The following is a 22,184-nucleotide window of genomic DNA, read 5'->3' as shown; positions in this document are numbered from 1 at the left end:
TTGCTCAAGAGGTAGTAACCATCCGCTTCACACATACCAACAATATACTCATTTTCATATGGGGTTCCCATTTAGCCAATGTCCACTGTATAGCATTCAAGCTTCTCGCTCTCTCGCTCTTGCTTCGGGATAGGCGGGGAGGGGGTGCCCGCTGTCTCCAATCACTTTCCAGAGAGTGTCTAATCATTGCCTCAGCTCAGCCCATAACTCTTGGCCAATTTCATTTTTCACTATTTTTTCATTTGGATAGTGACCCCTCATATATGTTCTGGGGATTATCGGCAGGGGTTCCGGTTGCAAATTTATAATTTTAACTAATTAAACACACTTTGAACATTTTAGACAATTGTCATTAATAACTGACAAATGTCATTTATAATTGATACTTTACCCTAGTTGCACTTATATCGTTGTTTTAGCGGTAACCCATTGCTCTAAGCAATTACCAACGCTCTATTCCTTTCAAGCTTCTCTGTCTGAGTAATTAAAAACACTTTGAACATTTTCGACAATTGTCATTTATAACTGAAAATGTCATTTATAATTGAAAATTTACTTTAGTTGCACTATTACCGTTGCTTTAGTGTTGACCGTCTAGGTTACGTGCGGTAACGTGCCTAGGCAGAGTTCCCAGGTTCATCGCTTAAAGCAAGGATGCTTTCAAGCCGACGCTACTTATACAGTTGCTCACTAGTAAATACCAGACAGTCACAAAGTCATCTCATCTAGGTTATGCCCACCGCTTAAGCTAGAGGCTAGTTAAACCGTCGCTATAGCGGTAATCCATTGATCTAAGCAAATACCAACGCTCTATTCCTATCAAGAACCTAAACTAACCTAGCCAAACCTTTTAAAAAAAGAGCAAGTTTTTTCATCTGAATTTAAAGAGCAATATGAAAACTCAAAACAAAAGAAATTATTCCTTGTGTGAAGACGTTGCTCTTCTGCAATCCTTTCTCTTAGCCTTTTCTCACTTTTCCATATAGCTTTCTCTTTAAGCAAAAATTGACTGTTTTTCCGAATTTTTAAAGAATGAATCCATAGATACAGGGACCGTCATAATTGGAACCACTTTTTCAAAAATGGTGAAAACCTTAGCATGAACAACAAGGTATTTAGAAGAGGGTAAGTTCTTCATAAAAGGAATAATTCCTGTTCGTTTTAATTTTTGATGTTGCTCCTTCGATCTGTTCCTTTGATGTTGACCAGGACTGTTCTAAATATAAACACTGAGTAAGCTTAAACGCGTTTATTTCTTAAATATATTCTAAAAAGAAAATAAATTGGAACGAAACATTTTTATTCAGATGAAAACCAATATTTTAAAGAAACTATTGCTTATCAAAATACGAGGACATTATATTAATGATTGATTTTGACTGTTTATAGTTCTCTCATAGCAGTCTTCTCTACTATATGTTGAAGATCATGAGCTATCACTATAGGGGTTTCCTAAAGGTAAAAATTTCTTTTCTGGGTTTGTATTTTTGGTTTATTGATTAATGTTTATCGTATTAAACCTGCTGCCGCAAAATCTCTTTTGTACTAATGATATATTTTGGAAAACACAGGATGACGTTTTATTGTTTTGTTTTTATGATATTTTTCAATATCTACTGTAAAAACTGATGAGCTTATCTTGTATAATTCTGAGTATATCTTAATTCTTGTTGATTTAAATCCATCCAAGATTTTTTTCCTCATCCCTTCCAGATTCCATTCGTCTTTTCCAGTGTTCACTTGTTCTAAATTTGCTGTATTATAGTGAAAAATGTATATGACGCATTCACAATTATGTTAAAGCTTAACCATTATTAAGGAATTGTTGTGTTTGGATTAGCAATAGTTACCAGTAAATACTGGTCTTATGTAAATATGCATAATTTTCTAAATATATTTCGTTCCATTAATCATTTATTTAAGAAACCTGTTTAAGCTTACCCAGTCTGAAAGCCTAGGATTAATCTAGCTAGTTGTGAAACTATCTCAAACAAAGAGATAATACAATAGAACATAAAATGTAACAAATTTTTGAATTAGAAGAATCCTTTTAGCAGGATAATTCAATAAAGGTCATTATTACCTCAGTTCTTATGATTCTTAGGTATTTGCTTAGGCATACACTGTGCAAAGAATTTCACGTATTTTCACGCCAAAGATATATTTCTTCACCTGTGGGGTAGTCAAATTTCTAGGACTTTAACAGTGAAATATCCAGTTTACATCTTTCAATTAAAGGTTCTTGAAAGGAACATTACCTATTACAAATATCATCTTAACTCAAAACAAGCAGCCTATTTTCGTCAATTCTTCTTGAAAAGTCATCATTTCTTTGCCACTTTCCTCATAGAATTTATCCACTCATTCATAAAACTCCTTTTGGTTTGTATGGTGTAATCTAGATCCCCAAAATCTCATATCATATTTATTCATACTATACCTTAATTTTCATTGATAACTGTCAATTTCCAAATCTTCCATAATGAACTAATAAAAATTTAATTCGAATATTACTACGTGAGACGATTTTTTCAAGCCAATACTTTCACTGTCGAATCATCTTGTAGTCTTCTTTATTTCAACTCAAATATTCTGGAATTATCTTGATATCTCTTGATAGGGCAATGTTTCTTTTTTCTTAGTTCTTAAACAGTAGAATAATCGTTAACTTGTTTTTGGTCATCTATAATTTTTATCGTGGTTTCACTTACATACTCCTAGAATAATAAAGAGGACTAAGTACGGAGGACAACCCGTAGTCCACCGTAATCCACTTAAGAGATGCCATTTTCAAAGGAGCTAATGTCAATTAATGAATACATTATAATTGCTCGCACTAAGAGATTTTACCTGATATTCTAGCTTAATACTAAAAAACATTATTAACGACAATTTGTAAATAAAAGGTACTGGGCCTTGACATCTGTTGAGGTATCTGGGAAGGGACCATAATAGTCGTTAAGACCCCAAGTTTTGACTCTGGTAGTTGTTAAAACCCTTGGGGATAACCATGGTAGCTTTTTACCCCCCATTACCAATGCTATTTTCTTATCTTTTTAATCTCTATTACAAAGCGGGATGGTATAATTTTAACAAAACTTGCTGGGAAATAAAACTAATGTACTTTTGTGCCTTTATATGTAATAGTATTCTTTGTAGTTGGGGTATATAAGGAGAGCTCTTAAATTGTTTTCACCTCTGTATCTACAAGAAGGGTTTTTCAGAGAGGAACCTAACGTGAATAAGGTAGGGGCATTTGCAATACCTGTGTCATTTGTTGAATCAGTCACAATTGTTTAGTTTTTTTGGTGAATAGAGCTTTTATGCTTCCTATCATCAGGGCATCTATGCCTATTTGTTGTTGAATTACAGCTTAAATAAATGGAAGATTTTGAGTTGACTGATTCAGAACCTGTACCCGGTTAGCTTAACATACATATTGTCTTTTGAGGGATGAGAGTTAGGGTACTTATTATATATATATATATATATATATATATATATATATATATATATATATATATATATATATATATATAGATATATATATATATATATATATATATATATATTATATATATATATATATATATATATATATATATATATATATATATATATATATATATATATATATATATATATATATATATATATATAAATACATATATATATATATATATATATATATATATATATATATATATATATATATATATATATATATATATATATATATATATATATATATATATATATATATATATATATATATATATATATATATATATATATATATATATATATATATATATATATATATCTTATTAGTCCAGTTGGTAGCACTGTTGAGAAATCCAATCAGCAAAACCAAGTCAAGAGCTGCAGTTATGAGCTCAAAAGATTTTGTTTATGCTTTCAAAATCTCAACTTTAGATGCACTTGTTTAAAGAAGTAAGTTGCTGAAACATTATCGACGATAAAAATATCAGTTTTTAGCTTGAATTAAGTGTGTATTAAAGCGCGTGCTGGAAGCCTCAAAGATCAATAAATACATACGTGTTCTAACCTACTTGAGCAAAATTGTGCATCCAATCAATTGATATTGTTTAGTAAAAGGAAATCATAAGGAAATGCCACAGATCTCTGGCCGGACAAATGTGCTTTCGGAGTATTCTAGTTTCGAAGAAAGTCCTAAGTGTTTTTTTTTTTAATTTTATACACTAGTATTAAGCTAGGAAAAAATATCTTAAATTTGGTCTGCGTTTATAGTCTAGTGCACAGTAAGTTGTACTGAAGCGGTCCCATTTAGCAAATCTTTAAAGATAATCAAAAACCTATTTTACAATAAGGTGTCGTTCTACTCTATGGTTAGTAATAGTAATAATAACTTATTTGTTACCCACTTCTTTTGACAATTTAAGGGGAGTAAATATGCTAAGGAAAAAACAACAACAATTTAACCCATACAATACAATCAATAAAGCCTAATCAAAGGGTTGTAGGGACCCAAGCGTTGACCGGTCTCAGCCCCTCATCTAGGATATAATATTTTATAAACAAAAATAATATCATTTGCAAAAAAAAATCTAATAATCTTCCGGTTTCTATAAGAACATGGCGGATATAATAAATAATTGCAATAACTAAAATACAGAACTCTTATATATTGTAAATCATGATTATTAATTATTATTAATTATTAAGGGGGCATTTTCTGTCACACAGTTCAACTATTGCATATTAACTTTCAACTATTGCAATAAAACGGTTCTACCTTTTCCTTGGGGTTGAAAAGATAAATAGGCTTGGTTAGGTTTCATAAAAATAGAAAGAGGGGCTTTACCTTGAAGGCACCCTGCTCGGAACGCTATGCATTTATTACTAATGGTCCAAAAGCAATATTCTTATCTGGTCTTATTTTCTAGTGGACTAAAAGAAATATGTTTGAGATGGCACTTTTTCCACTTAAATAGGCGAATTTCTTTCAGATATACCAAACAAAACCATCAAACTAAACATGTCACTTTTCAGGCTGAATTCTTATTTTTGTACAAAAACCTAACTTCGAAGAATCTACAAATGACACACACACTAATTGTATCTAGGATTTTTCAGAATTTTTATTTGATACTCATTTAGTTTATAAAATAAAGAAGAACTGTTAACAACTCTACTTGAGATTTAATTCTTCATTTTAAATGAAAATACAAACATTTCTGTCTGAAATGTAATTCGAAGAGCGGTATAGAGCTACATTAAAATTAAATATTCCAAAAGAAATTGCAAAATAACATGTATATAAGAAAACAGAAATTACCAGAGACTCACAAATGAAAGTTGAGAAGAACACACATTAAAACACAAAATCAGGCCAAAATATAGAAAAATATATTTTACCACAAATAAGAATAAGGCTACCCCCTAAATTATAACATAACTTCTGTGTGGCTTATATTTTGGTTTGAATATAGGTGTTTATTTTTTTTATAAACAATTTCGAAAAAATTTATTTTAAATGAATTTGAGATAAAATTAAACAAAATATTTTTTGTTCAGTAGGGTGAAAACTAAATTTGAACCTTTAGAGAGTTTAAAGAAATTCAGTTTCCCTTACAATAGTGCTATTAAATACAAGATTGAATTTTTTTACATTCATTATGGAGTAAGATCATTCAGCTATTGGTAATAAACTGTTCATGTTTCCACCTCTCCAATTTCCTTGAGTTCCAAAACGGATTATAATTCTTAATCTAACCATTAACTCCCTCTGACCCCTTGAAAACGGTAAAATCTTACTTAGTAGACACATTTTGCATTACAGCTATACCAATTCTAATTTTGCAATAAAAGGAGTTAGAATTTCTAATTTTTAATATAAGATCTTATTTACTGAAAAGGCCATGTTATTTTTAATCAGATAAATATTTTGATAGATCCATCCTATTTAAAGATTTTACAGGGCTTTGATATGGGTGATGGCTCAGTGATAACTCTTCTGGTAACGGAATTGAAAAGGGACCGATTTGTTTCACTTTACTTTTGTCAAAAGGGACCAATTTGTTTCACTTTACTTTTGTCAGTTATATTGTTCATTAACTTCGACCCAGCACTTGCATAATAGACTTTAAACTGAAATATCCTGGTATGAAGCATAATTCCATGGAATCTATTTGCACATCAGTTTCATCATTTTAGGGTTCCCAGGGACCTAGTATATGGCAAATTGTGTTGTATATGGACTAAAAAAACACAATAAAGATAACTTGTTAAGTAAGGTCCAAATTAAATAGAAAGATTTTGAAAGCACTACAATTTGATTTTTAATTTTATATGACCGCAATATTTAATAGATGTATTACTGATAAAATCATAGAAATGCAAGCGTAAACACTAGTAAAACTAAATTTTAGTGCACAGTAAGTTGTACTGAAGCGGTCCCATTTAGCAAATCTTTAAAGATAATCAAAAACCTATTTTACAATAAGGTGTCGTTCTACTCTATGGTTAGTAATAGTAATAATAACTTATTTGTTACCCACTTCTTTTGACAATTTAAGGGGAGTAAATATGCTAAGGAAAAAACAACAACAATTTAACCCATACAATACAATCAATAAAGCCTAATCAAAGGGTTGTAGGGACCCAAGCGTTGACCGGTCTCAGCCCCTCATCTAGGATATAATATTTTATAAACAAAAATAATATCATTTGCAAAAAAAAATCTAATAATCTTCCGGTTTCTATAAGAACATGGCGGATATAATAAATAATTGCAATAACTAAAATACAGAACTCTTATATATTGTAAATCATGATTATTAATTATTATTAATTATTAAGGGGGCATTTTCTGTCACACAGTTCAACTATTGCATATTAACTTTCAACTATTGCAATAAAACGGTTCTACCTTTTCCTTGGGGTTGAAAAGATAAATAGGCTTGGTTAGGTTTCATAAAAATAGAAAGAGGGGCTTTACCTTGAAGGCACCCTGCTCGGAACGCTATGCATTTATTACTAATGGTCCAAAAGCAATATTCTTATCTGGTCTTATTTTCTAGTGGACTAAAAGAAATATGTTTGAGATGGCACTTTTTCCACTTAAATAGGCGAATTTCTTTCAGATATACCAAACAAAACCATCAAACTAAACATGTCACTTTTCAGGCTGAATTCTTATTTTTGTACAAAAACCTAACTTCGAAGAATCTACAAATGACACACACACTAATTGTATCTAGGATTTTTCAGAATTTTTATTTGATACTCATTTAGTTTATAAAATAAAGAAGAACTGTTAACAACTCTACTTGAGATTTAATTCTTCATTTTAAATGAAAATACAAACATTTCTGTCTGAAATGTAATTCGAAGAGCGGTATAGAGCTACATTAAAATTAAATATTCCAAAAGAAATTGCAAAATAACATGTATATAAGAAAACAGAAATTACCAGAGACTCACAAATGAAAGTTGAGAAGAACACACATTAAAACACAAAATCAGGCCAAAATTTAGAAAAATATATATTATCAAAGATAAGAGTAAGGCTACCCCCTAAATTATAACATAACTTCTGTGTGGCTTATATTTTGGTTTGAATATAGGTGTTTATTTTTTTTATAAACAATTTCGAAAAAATTTATTTTAAATGAATTTGAGATAAAATTAAACAAAATATTTTTTGTTCAGTAGGGTGAAAACTAAATTTGAACCTTTAGAGAGTTTAAAGAAATTCAGTTTCCCTTACAATAGTGCTATTAAATACAAGATTGAATTTTTTTACATTCATTATGGAGTAAGATCATTCAGCTATTGGTAATAAACTGTTCATGTTTCCACCTCTCCAATTTCCTTGAGTTCCAAAACGGATTATAATTCTTAATCTAACCATTAACTCCCTCTGACCCCTTGAAAACGGTAAAATCTTACTTAGTAGACACATTTTGCATTACAGCTATACCAATTCTAATTTTGCAATAAAAGGAGTTAGAATTTCTAATTTTTAATATAAGATCTTATTTACTGAAAAGGCCGTGTTATATTTAATCAGATAAGTTTTTTGATATATCCATCCTATTTGAAGATTCTACAGGGCTTTGATATGTGTGATGGCTCAGTGATAACTCTACTGGTAACGGAATTGAAAAGGGACCAATTTGTTTCACTTTACTTTTGTCAAAAGGGACCAATTTGTTTCACTTTACTTTTGTCAGTTATATTGTTCATTAACTTCGACCCAGCACTTGCATAATAGACTTTAAACTGAAATATCCTGGTATGAAGCATAATTCCATGGAATCTATTTGCACATCAGTTTCATCATTTTAGGGTTCCCAGGGACCTAGTATATGGCAAATTGTGTTGTATATGGACTAAAAAAACACAATAAAGATAACTTGTTAAGTAAGGTCCAAATTAAATAGAAAGATTTTGAAAGCACTACAATTTGATTTTTAATTTTATATGACCGCAATATTTAATAGATGTATTACTGATAAAATCATAGAAATGCAAGCGTAAACACTAGTAAAACTAAATTTTAATCTTTTGGTTCAAATCTTGTTCATCCATTTCCTTATTCTATTTCCAGCTAAGCTTATTTCATGGTTAGTAGATTTAAAGCAAGTAGTTTTGGAAGTCTAACAGACTTATAATAGACAAACCATAGATGAAAAGATGAAAAGGGGAGAAAATGTTGGCTGTTCGCAATCATGGTGATCACTAGAATACTGTGTTAAGAAAGCATATGTATCACAAGTGATAAACATCGATAAACATAGCTCCAGAATCGCATATTTGTGAAAAATCAGCAGAAAATATCTGCAGCTATGATGGCATGAATGTTTCTGAAATGAAAATAAGACAACAATTTTCGTTTTTTTAAAATGTACAGTATATTTTCATTGTTTTAATTGACTATATAAACAGAAAAATGATCAGGATGAATCAGAAAAACACATACTCAATTTGGTTCAAATATTCACTCCGTCGAAAATCACCAATAATAAAGCTTTTTAAAATTTTTATTGCGTCATATATTTTTATTTACTAAATACTTTAATTGCGATTTTAGTCTGTATAAATTAAAATTATAAAAAGTAGTATGAGCCCCAGACAGCCAAAAATTCTGTCATAAGTAAATCAATATCACTTTTAGAAATATCTTCGTACTTTTGTCCTGTTAGAATCTTAATACTATCTTTGAGGTTAGTTTTTTGTAATTTTTGAAAGTCATCTATGCTTTTTAAATATTTTTTACTTATGAATACATCGTCACCAGGGTGGATTCCACCCCTAAATGTGTCATAAAAAGTATATCCGTTTGAATGCAAAAATGAATGGATTCTTTTTATTCCCTGCTTTGGCTTCCCATTTACTTCTATCAAAAACACAGCTATATCAACTTTTTCAAAAGGAATTGTTTCTAAGATATCCATTTCAACGCCTTCTACATCCAGTACAAATAAGTCAACTTTAGTCATATTCACAGCTAGAAGTATTGAATAGATAGGAACACACTGAACTTCAATGATTCCTGAAAGATCCATTTCAACAGCGATTTTTTCTGTTCTAAGATTATTAGGTATGTGACCGACTCCAGGGTTAATAACTGCAAAAAAAAAGTTTAGGATTTCTAAATGAAGTTCAAGATCAAGTTCACAAATAATTTATTAAATAAAATTACTATAAATCACACACGTCGTGCGACTGCTAGAAAGCCAAAACGGGCCTAAATAAAAAGGGAATATTAATACTAAATGTATAAGAAATTTGCTTAATAAGCATTTAGAAAAGGCTGCCTAAGTCTTAGTGATACGGCCTTAATTAATTTTAATTAAACTTAATTAATTTAATTAATTTTAATTATTTAATTAATTTTTAATTAATTTTAATTTAATCTGCTTTGGCTTTCCATTTACTTCTATCAGAAACAGAGTTATATCAACTTTTTCAAAAGGAATTGTTTCTAAAATATCTATTTCAACGCCCTCTACATCCAATACAAATAAGTCAATTGTAGTCATATTCACAGCTAGAAGTACTGAATAGATTGGAACACACTGAACTTCAATGATTCCTGAAAGATCCATTTCAACAGCGATTTTTTCCGTTCTAAGATTATTAGGTATGTGACCGACTCCAGGGTTAATAACTGCAAAAAAGTTTAGGATTTCTAAATGAAGTTCAAGCTCAAGTTCACAAATAATTTATTAAATAAAATTACTATAAATCACACACGTCGTGCGACTGCTAGAAAGCCCAAATGGGCCTAAATAAATAGGGAATATATATACTAAATGTATAAGAAATTTGCTTAATAAGCATTTAGGAAAGGCTGCCTAAGTCTTAGTGATACGGCCTTAATTAATTTTTTTGCTAGTCCTTTTTCTATAGAAGAAATGGCCTTGTGATCTTTAGCGTTGATTATTTGCATTACAAATTGAACTATTAACACTTTTCTTTTCAAAGCCAAAAGTGACTTTAAGGCAACTTGTGTCCTATAAAGCGCTTTTAGGATACCCTCCTCCCTTTAATCACCAATGACAACTGACCTAAATTGTTGTGTTGATTTTCTTCAAGATCTTCAAACTTTCGAATTATTATGCCTCCTGGGCAGATATGTCTCAAAAGTATCTGAGGCAATTGCTTCATGCAAATCATGCAAACCGCCCATTGCTTACGCATAGGTTTAACTATAGGAAAGGGGGCAGGTTTCATCCTGGGTGTTCGAAAAATTGAAAGCTTTCAAGGTGAAACTTACTGAATATGGTAAGAGAGATGTTGAAACAATTAGAAGGAAATTAAGTGCTTCAAAGCTGTCAAAAATTTGTATATTTCATATCACAGTAATGGCTAAGAATATAAAGGTAAAATTTTCAGCAAATATTGAAGTGAATATAAAAAAAAAATTAGAAGATGAAAACCTCAACACCTTGCTCTTTACGCTAAAGATTGAATTTTGTTCTAATTCTTCAAGAACAACTTCTGAAACATAAGGTTTGTTTTATTGGAACAATAAGAAGCTTTTTTCAAAAGTACTAAAAACACTAGTGTAAAGAACGAGGTGTTGAGGAGGAGGTAACCCCCCTCATATACGTAATAGTTTCTGTTCGTTTTAGCTTAATTTTGGTTCTTACTTCCAATAGAAAAAAATATAGTTTTCTTATTTAATATATACACAAATCCAAAATGTAAATAATCAAGGAAAAAATTCAAAATACAAATTTTGAAATATAACTTTTACTTCTTATAGAAAAATAGTGAATTCATGTCAAAATTTTTTTTTTTTCACGGGGACTTTTGACAGCAGGAATCTCAATGGGAATGGGCTATGGCTTAGATTTTTTGGAGAAACTTGACACTGGAGGCTTTTGCCAGATTTCTTATACAATTTTTCTTTCTTACTTTATCTCTTTACTGTCTCGATTTTACAATTGGAGATGCTTATGGTAATAACCGGGTAATATTTTCAGCGATTATGAATTGTTTTGATGATCTTTCTTTGTATGGGGACCTGAATCTAAAGAACTATTTACAAAAAGATCAGAAGTTAAATAAAAATTTTTTTTTTATTTCAATCGAAAGTAAAGAGCAACATTAAAACTATAATGAGGATATTATTCTTATATTATTATGTGAATATTATTATTATCTTCATTCATATATTATTCTGTGAATGAAGAGGTCGCTCCTATCCTAATATTCTGCTTTTTGCACTAAAATTTTAATTATTGTCCTTACTCCCTAAGATCGAGTCCTGAAACACAAGCATCGTTTAATTAGAACAATCAGAAGCTTTATCAGAAGTACCAGGAAACTTTTGTTGAAGATCGATGTAATAAGAACGAGGCAACTCCGATCATATAGATATTAATCTTCAGACAGAGATAACAAAATAAAAAAAAGCATTAAAATACAAAAAAGAGAAAAATGGGTAGAGGCCATTATTTCCTGCGTAGTAAAACAATCAAAATTAAAACTATGTTTCACCCAGGGAGGATCGTATCGAAGTAATGATAATAGAAGATCTAGAGAGCGTTTATTCAAAAGGTCAGAAGTAAAATAACTCTGACCTTAGGGATAACATGCTCCCTGGCTATACCGACAAAATTCATGGGGGGGGATTTAGGTTTCTTGTGGGTTTCCAATGGGAGAGCTGTGCTTGGTGAGAGGGGTGGGGAATTTCTGGGACTTTTCAGGGGAAGTTTTACATTAGTGGAATTTGGCAAAACTCCTGTATAAAATCCCTTTTCTCTGTCTCGCCTTCTTCTTTGCCCACTAAGTTTTGCATATGGAATCACTCCAGGAGTATAATCCGGAGGTAATTCTAGTAGGTTTTCATCTCTGAGAAAAATTCCCATGGACGGAAGAAATTCTAGAATGATTAAAAAACAATAGAAATCAAAGGCTTTCACAAATAAATGTAGCATAAGGAAATTGTTTTAGGCTGAATCATATGGAAAAAAAATTCCAGAGGCGTGAGAACTTTCATTAAATATGGAAATGTCCGGAGGGAATTTGACCTAGATATTTTTGTATTTGACGAGGAAAGAACTAATTCGGAAAGGACTTTTTCATGGTATTTGAGCCAGATCTACCAGAATTATCGGAAAAACAGTCAGAGGTAAATATAAAAACAAATAACTAATTCAATCGAAAATAAGGAGCAACATCGAAAATTAAAACGAACAGAAATTATTCCTTTTATGAAAATTTTACCCTCTCCTAAATACCTTGTTCTTTATGCTAAGGTTTTCACCACTTTTAAAAAAGAGGTAACCTAACCTGTCTATGGATTCATTCTTTAAAATTAAAATTAAAATTCATTCTTAATTCTTTGGGAAAAACAGTCAATTTTTGCTTAAAGAGAGCTATATGGAAAAGTGAGAAAAGCCTATAAGAAAGGTTTGCAGAAGAGCCACGTCTTCACACAAGGAATAATTTCTTTTGTTTTGAGTTTTCATAGTGCTCTTTAAAGTCAGATGAAAAAACTTGCTCTTTTTCTACAAAAGAAAAGAGGACCAAAAGGATAAACATGTGATAGAAACTGCTCTACATGCTATGTATGACACATCTATAGAGCTAGAAAAAATAAAACAGCTGGTGAAATCTCAATTGGTATAGAATTTTGAAAACAGTTTTAACTAAAGCTGAAACCCAATAGCTAATTTTTGTAAATTAAAAATTGTAAGCTTTTTTTGTAAAATAACCTTGTGGGAGTATTTTAAACTAGAGAAATCACTGAAAACAATTTTTAGTTTGAGGTTAGCGCTATTATTTGTCACAAATGTATTTATTAACTTTCATTCCAGAAAAAGTTTTTTTTTGATAAATATTAATTATTTTAAGACTTAGATGATTTTCAAGCCGTTCTGTTAACACTGAATCATATTTATAAGGTGATACATAAGAAAATTTACTGGGTTAGATTATCCTAGCAAAGAAGGAATCCAAACAAGTGAAGAAGCAGATTCAATAAAATATAAAAGTATACGCTTTATGATGTTATTTTGTTTTCGAAAATGTACTTTCTTAAATATTTCCTTTGACCATACGCTTTTATATTTGTGAAAAATTAAGCGAATTTTTTTTTTATTCCAGCAAAGCAGTGAGCAAAACAAAACAGCACTTTAAATAATTTTTTTCTTTTTGTGCATTTATGCGTCATTTTTTTGGGCTATTTAAAAAAAAAGTTTGCTCTTTTCTTTTTTTGCTTTTTTCCATTCAGAAAGGCTCAGGACGTGGGGCAAAAATATTTGGATTTTTTTGTATTTTGTTTTTGATTTTTCTTCACTACTCTGTTGAAATAAAGACCCATTTTCTCACCAAATTTCTCTTAGATGGACTATTTCAACAAAAAAGACATTTTCTTTTAATTATATTATTTCAATACTTAAAAAGACTCAATATAAAAGATTATCCAAACAAGAGAATCCTTAAGCATTTTTCTTTGATATCTTATGACTCCAGTGGTGACGAAAGAAGAAATAAAAAGGAAACTCATAACTAAATTTCGTGGCAAAAGTAATAGTTCTTACTCATTTAGATTGGAACTGTTAGGTCTCCTATGTAGGGTTTTCGGCTATGCTATTAGCTTGCTCAGCATCGGTCGCCGTGATATATATTCATTCCCTAAATTTCAAGTTTGGCCCTAAGTCTTGTTTGAGAATATCTGGAAATTTGTTATGTAAAGTTTGACAGTTGTAACAGTTATATATACCAAATTTATACTATTCTGGAGTCAAATTTTATTTCACTTATGTCTATATTTTACAAACTTTCATAAATCAGGGAAAACAGCTTAACTTTTGGAATACATATACTTTCTTGAACCTAATAAAGCACACTTTGAATTTTTTTTCTTTGGATTTTCTAATAAATTTGTGGACATTGGTTAAATTATTTTAGTTAGATTTTTTGATTTTATAGATTTTCGTCTTTATTTAAATCATAGTATTCTAGCTCAAATGCTACTGAAAAATATTTCTCTCCTGGGAAGATTATTTTGCCCGTGGTAATTAAAAGAACTGGCAAAAAGGCCTTTTAAAACTTTCGTTTTTCAGAGAAAGTTTCGAGGCAGGTGGCATCTAAAAGATCTTGCGCAAATACTGTTAAAGACACTTTTTGACAAAGATAGAATATTAATAGATTCTGTAGAAGACAGGTTTTGTTTAAGAAAATAGTTTTTAGACAAAAAAAAACAACCAACTAAAAATATTACTTCACTTAATAGTTAGATTTCACCCCACCAGTAAGGAGGCATTTATTAAAACCTCATATCAGTGACAATGCCAGGTTTCCATTTACTTTAGGAGCGCTTAAACGGTAGTAGTAAGAATCCCATTATCTTCAGGTTGGTAAAATTATCTGAAAACTTCGAATATCCTTATATATTTTTGACTTTTCACAAATTCCTCCTCACGCCAAATTTTTATCTTTTCTCAATTGTGTGTGTTTCAACTATTCCTGTCATCCAATCTTTTTGATGCACTGGTGCTTGCAAAAGAGAAACTATTGCTTTCAACAATTTTTTACATTCGTGTTCCTAAGATTCTGATTGAAGCAATTTTTTGACTGCTTTTTCTAACCTTATATTTGACTCTGTTTTTCCTTTTAAATATCAGTTCTAGGACTTTAATGTGCTCGACAAAAATCTTCACTTTTTTTATTTTGACTATTTGAAAAATTAATGATATCTAGTCCCAAGAGAAAATTAAACACCTAAGCAGACCATTTTCTTGTATTTATTCACTTAAGTTTTTTCAATCAATGATAAAATGCTTTGCCTAGTATCTACCTTTTAAAGTTAACTTCAATCAAAGAGTTGTAATGCATTTCCTAAATAATACACAATAACTTTGATAAATCACTGCGACTGTCTAACCAGTATCTACTAACTTCAGTCTATAGTCTATTTTTACCGTTCTGTCAAGTCAAATTTTTGAAATAGTAGCAAAAGCTAATAAAAGCAATCAATTTTATATAACTGTTTAAAAAACAGCTAATTTCTAATCTTCTCGTTATGATATTTTACTTGCTTTAAGGTCTAGTCTGATGTTTCTTTTTAGTCTGATTTCATACCGAAAACCAGTGTAAGGAGTAGATATTATAATATAAAATGATCAAATAAAATAAGTTTCAGACGGTACACAATACTAAATTCAAGAAAATTTTTCTCAGTTTTAACCAAGGAAATAAAGAATACCGGTCAGCACTTTCTTTCTGATATATCGAAATGATATGAAATTTTATATTTTATGTATTGCCTTGCCTCTACTATTAGCAACGTTATAGCCTTGCCTCTGAAAAAAGGGGAGCTAGAACTTCTAATTTTTAACAATTTAAGTCCCCTCTGAAATCTATACGACCTGCCTCTTTCATAGAAACCAAATAAGCCCTCTGGGCAAAAGTTACAACCATTGTTCTAGGCTTTGGGGGAGTATGTTGAACCCAATTAGTTTCTCAAATGATGGTTCAAAACAAATCTTCTTTCATATCTAAGGTGTCAAAAAACTTTTTCTTGTTTTTCGATATCTTTTCTTGCAACTATATATCGGTTTGGAATATTTTTAAAATGTTCCACCTATCTCTAGTTAAATATTTTCTTATCACTCATTGTGGCTATGTTCCTATTTTCCTGGAAGAAATCGAGGTTGACTGTTCTCTATCACTTTATTAACATTGCAATACAATATTTTTACTATTATCGCATATAGCCGCAACTTCCACATCCTCGGCAATTTTATTCATGGCATCCACTTCACACCTCCCTATTTCATATTTTAATGCTGTCTCCAATTTCCTTAAATTTCTTTCATTTTCATATGATCAATAACTCAGATAATTTCTGTAAAAGCTCTTTCTCTTCTCGATTAAGTATAAGGCTTTTTCACAAACATTCCTAATATAAAATATATATAGCTGCAGTCTCAAAGTTTTTCCTAAGACACCACCAGCAACTTCACCAATTTTTTTTCTAAAATTATTTCTTCTGCCTTCTGCATTCTCATATTTTAAACTCTCAATTTTAGTATTCAAATGTTCTAAGAAAAGTTTATCTTAAATTCTTATATTGGAGTTTAACAATATCATTACTTCCTGGCAGGTAGTTACCCTTCCTAAATTTCAGCTTTAAATTAACCCTAGACACTGCTAGATGGTGATCTTAACTTTTAACATCAGTAAAAGCACTCTTATAAAACCTAGTATCTTGTAATGATCCTACCAGTCTTCGGTTTACTATAACAAAACTAATAAAGGTTGCTGTCCTACCATTACATGAACAGCGTGTCAACATGTGGGCTATTTTATGACCAAAGACGGTATTGGTTATAGCTAGATTATTATAACTATAAAAACTGCAGAATTCTTTAGCCTTTGCTGTTTTCTATTTCTACATTTAATTTACCTACGATAGCATCCCTATTCATACCAGCCTGGGTGTTAAAATAACCAGATTCTATCTGGCACCCTATCTATTTTCTCCTGTAACTGTAATGAAAATTCATCTAAGTCACTAGTATATCCTTCAATTGGTTCAAAAGGGGCACATACTACTATAACTGATGCCCTGAACTTTTTAATCATAAGACATCCAATTAGTATTCTATTATTAGTACCTTCCTACCCTCAACAAGACTTGAAATAGTCCTTGTTCATCATTAGCCTTACTCCTTGTCTATGTGCCGCATTTTACCTGCCTGAGTAAACAAATTATATATCACCTAATGTCATGATTTCTACCCCTGGGATATGAGTTTCTGAAACTCCTAATAAGACTAATTCAAGTCGTTTGAATGTGTCAGTCAAAATTTCGATACGATATTCATTTTTTAATGTCGTAACATTAAAAGTTCTAATTTTTAAGTTCTTTAAATCATTGAAATTGTTTTAGCCTCAGGAAAAGAATTGGTCCCGGATATCAGTCCTGGAAGGAGATAAACACATCTTTTCATGTCTACACCGAAGCACTTGAGGCGTCTTAGAACCAAGAAAGCAAGAAGTCACTGGGACCAATTCTGCCCAGTCCTTTGTGCAATCTCAGGCTAATCTTGGCCTCAACATGGCTTTCAGCACTTAGTGACACTCTTGTATCAACAAGAATCAAAATCCTGTGCAGTCGATCCCAAGCCAATTACCTCCGATTCATTATATGTTCATAGCTAAAATTAATATTCTACTACAGGGAGGCAACCCATAGTAGATAAATTAGGTAGGAAGAGGTTTTTTAGCCCAAAAACACACTTTAAGCTGACCCAGTGCGAAAGAATTACCCATTAGTCAGAGTCCCGTAAGAATGCTGTATGAATGCTGTGGAGCACCAATCCTCAAGTAGGAATGAAGTTGAACACAAGGTTTGCAATCTTGCAGATTCTCTTAAACGTTGAAAATGGTCCTTTGCAGAGGCCGTTGTCCTTATAAACTGCCACAGTTTTCACCCTATAGAGTGTCCTCCAACGAAGTTGTTCTGTGTCACTTTACAATTTAACCCATTACTGGGAGAGGGTCTGTAACTCATGGGACGAGTTGGAACACCAATATGCCATGTTGAGTGTACATTTGAGGGGCTTTCTTCTTCCTCCACCTGTATTTATGGCCCCGGGTAAGAATGCCCTAGTTTCTATTATAGACCCCAGGAGCAGGGTCCCTCCTCAGTTCATGCTTCTTATTATGGTAATCTACATACCTGTAATATATTACTCTATTGCCACCAGGGGAAAAACTGACAGGTGAAAAATGAAAGGCTGACTTTCAATATGAAATTATCCCCTTTGCAATTAGAAATCAAATTTACCAAACCCAATACTAGTACATGTGAGAGCAGCATTTTCTTTTTTAGCTTGATAATTTTTGGCACAATGCTCTTCGTCTCTGGTCTGAATAAGTGCTGGTTCTAATAAGTATAAAACTGCATCGGCAAAATTACAGAAATATATAAACAAGAGACTTTGTCTAATAAAGGATTTTTGGAACTGTTTGAGTTTTACGCCATTGTACAGAAAGTTATCCACTAGGTACTGATCAGTTTTTGTTAAAGTTAAGCTTAAAAAAGAATAGGATTTTCATTTTCAAAAATATTCCCATGTAGGAGATATAAACATTTCTTATCAGCCAAGGATTATGTAGAATGTAGACTACATAAAACTTCATCAATAGTAGCTGTGTAGTGTGGTAGTAACGTCTTAACACATATGTAGATTGATCTAATCAATGACAAATAATATTAAACAAAATACTATGAGAATGAGGACGCTGATGACAAACTCAACAAAAACGAAAAGCTACATTTAAAATGAAAATAGTAGATATCTCAAAAAGGATATTACAATAACAGCAGATATGATTTGGTTCTTGAATTATGCAGATATTTCAGTTTCAAAATGAACTATCACCATTTTTTCTTTACACAAGAATATAACCATGACGATTAACTTGTGCCTGTGTGTGCTTGGACAAACCGATACCAGAACTCTTTCGTCCCTCTTTTACATTAAATAAAAAAATAAGTTTTTTTAATGAAAGTAAGGAGCGACATTAAAACTTAAAATTAACAGAAATTACTCCATATACGAAAGGGGCTTTTTCTCTTCAACGCCCCACTCCTTACGCTAAAGTTTGACTTTTTCTCTTGAATCTTCTTTTTTAAACAGTAAAAACTTTAGCGTAAAGAGCGAGGCGTGAGGAGAAAAAGCCCCTTTCATATAGCCCCTTTAGTTTTAAGTTTTAATGTCACTCCTTACTTTCATTTAAAAAACTTGCTTTTTCATTTAATTTCTGGACGTTTTTGAATTAATTCATGTTTTGATCTTGGCTCTCCGCAAATAAATAATTAAGACAAAATTTGCATATTAATTTCCTTTTGACTAAATGGCTTTCTCTTAGTTTAATTTGAAGATTTTGAGAAAAACAGCGAGGAAGTTGGCCTAGTTACCCTCAAATTTTTTGATTACTTTAAAAAGTAACTTTAATTTTTTACGAGTTTTCATTCGTAAGAAATATATGTAACTTAAGAATCTATTTACGTAACAAACTTCTATACTCGTATGTTTTTATTGCGTATATGAGGGGGTTCACCCCTAGTCAATACCTCGCTCTTAACACTGAAGCTTAAATTTAGTCCCAAGTCCTTAAGAATGACCCGTGAACCACAAAGGCCGTAGAATAAATAAATGAAATTACTAAAAATACTTTACCGTAAAGAGCGAGGTATTACGAGGAGGTAGACCCCTCATATGGGAAACAATTTCTGTTCGTTTTAAGTTTTAAGGCTGCTCCTCACTTTCAGTAGATATAACTTTATATTTAATTTCATTTTTTTTAAATGCTAGAAAATCCTGCTCCCCCTTCATTGAAAATATCTCCTCCTATAAGAATTTCCTCCATGGAAAGGTCCTTCCACGTACCCCCCCCTAAACTCTTCCCCCCCGCAAACCCTAAGAGTCCCCATGAAAACGTCTGCACATTTCCCAGTAACCATTCCTATATATAAATTACTCCGTATATAAAAGGGGCCTTTTCTCCTCAACGCCCCACTCTTTACGCTAAAGTTTACCTCTTTTTCTTAACTTTACTTTCAAAACAGTAGAATACTTTTGCGTAAAGAGCGGGGATTTGAGGAGAAAAAGCCCCTTTCATATACGGAGTATTTTCTATTCGTTTTAAGTTTTAATGTCGCTACTTACTTTCATTTAAAAAAAAACTTATTTTTCATTTAATTTCTGAACGTTTCTGAAATAATATATGTTTTGATTTGCATCTCCACACATAAATAATTAAAACGAAATTTGAATATTAATTTTTGTTTTTTGGCTAAATGGCTTTCTCTTAGTCTAATTTGAAAATTTTGAGAAAAAAGGAGCAAGGGAGGAGGCCTAGTTGCCCTCCAATTTTTTGATTACTTATAAAGGAATTTTAATTTGTTCCATTAGTTTCCATTTGTAGAAAATATACATAGTCTACGAATTAACTTTCGTAACGAACCTCTATATTCTCATGTTTTTATTGCGTATATGATGGGGTTCACCCCTCGTCAATACCTCGCTCTTTACACCAAGCTTAAATTTTGTCCCAAGTCCTTAAGAACGACCCCTGGACAACAAAGGCCGTAGAATAAAAGTTGAAATTACTAAAAATACTTTAGCGTAAAGAGCGAGGTATTACGAGGAGGTAAACCCCTCATATGCGTAATAATTTATCTTCGTTTCTAGTTTTAATGCTGTTCCTCACTCACAACTTATTTTTTCATTGTGTTTTAAATAATACTGGAAAATCTTGCGCCCCATTCGTTGAAAATCTTTTCCCCCATGAGAAATTTCACCATGTAAAGATCCTCCCACATACAACCCCCCCCCACAACTCTCCACCCAAGCCCAACAAATCCCCATGAAAATGTCTGAACATTTCCAAGACTTTAGCAAAAAGATTGGGGCATTGAGGAGAAAAAAACCCTTTCATATACAGAGTAATTTCTGTTCGTTTTAAGTTTTAATGTCACTCCTTACTTTAATTTAAAAAACTTTTTTTTTTATTTAATTTCTGGATCTTTTTGAATTAATGCATGTTTTCACTTTGGCTCTCCGCACAAAGATAACTAGAACGAAATTTGCATTTTAATTTCTTTTGGCTAAATGGCTTTCTCTTAGTTGAATTGGAAAATTTTGAGACAAAAGGAGTGAGGGAAGTGGCCTAGTTGCCTTTCAATTTTTTGATTACTTAAAAAGGTAACTTAAATTTTTTACGAGTTTTCATTCGTAAAAAATATACAGAATTTATGAACTAAGCTACGTAACGATCTTCTATATTCGTATAACTTTATTGTGTGTATGAGGGGGTTCACCACTCGTCGATGCCTCGCTTTTTATACTAAAGCTTAAATTTTGTACCAAGTCCTTAAGAATCACCCCTGAACCACAAAGGCCCTAGAATAAACAGTTGAAATTACTAAAAGTAATTTAGCGTAAAGAGCGAGGTATTACGAGGAGGTAAACCCTTCATATGCGTAACAATTTCTGTTCGTTTTAAGTTTTAATGCTGCTCCTTACTATCAGTAGATAGAGCTTTTCATATTTATTTTTTCATTGTCTTTTTGTAAATAATGCTAGAAAACCCTGCGCACCCTTTATTGAAAATCTCTTCCCCCATGAGAAGTTCCTCCATGGAAAAATCCTCCAACGTGACCCCCCCCTCAACTCTCCCCCAAATCTAAAAGATCCCCCTGAAAATGTCCGTACATTCCAGTAACCATTACTATATTTAAACACAGGTCAAAGTTTGTAACTTGCAGCCCCTCCCATGGGAACAGCGGGGGGTAAGTCATCCCCAAGGACATGGTTAATTGGTTTTTTCGATTATGGTGAATAAAATGACTATCTCAGAATTTTGATCCGGTGACTTTGGGAAATAAGGGGCGTGGGAGGGGGCCTAGGTGCCCTCCAATTTTTTGAGTCACTTAAAAGGGGCATTAGAACTTTTAATTTCCGTTAAAACATTTTAGGACCACTAAGTTGATACGATCAACCTTGGGAAAAAAAGCAAAAAAATAAAATAAAAAACAAATAAACACGCATCCGTGATTTGTCTTCTTGCAAAAATGTGAAGTTCTATATTTTTGTAGATAGGAACTTGGAACTTTTACAGTAGGATTCTCTGATTTAAGATTGTACGACTTTTAGGGGGTG

The 22,184-nt window shown here is 31.6% G+C and overlaps 1 protein-coding gene across 1 annotated transcript in view; it reads right to left on the bottom strand.

Moving 5' to 3' along the window:
* Positions 1 to 4,317: 4,317 nt before the first annotated feature.
* The window catches only part of LOC136033714 (uncharacterized), a 37,270-nt gene continuing 19,403 nt past the window's right edge, over positions 4,318 to 22,184 (bottom strand). The window contains exon 3 of the mRNA XM_065714597.1: positions 4,318 to 9,616. Coding sequence (XP_065570669.1) covers positions 9,096 to 9,616 — 521 coding nt within the window. The 3' untranslated portion in view covers positions 4,318 to 9,095. The remainder of the gene's footprint in view (positions 9,617 to 22,184) is intronic.

Source organism: Artemia franciscana, chromosome 1 (genome assembly GCF_032884065.1).
Source record: "Artemia franciscana chromosome 1, ASM3288406v1, whole genome shotgun sequence".
NCBI classification, from domain to species: domain Eukaryota; kingdom Metazoa; phylum Arthropoda; class Branchiopoda; order Anostraca; family Artemiidae; genus Artemia; species Artemia franciscana.
The sequence above is the reverse complement of the archived record's forward strand: the minus strand, read 5'-3'. Positions and strand labels throughout refer to the sequence as shown.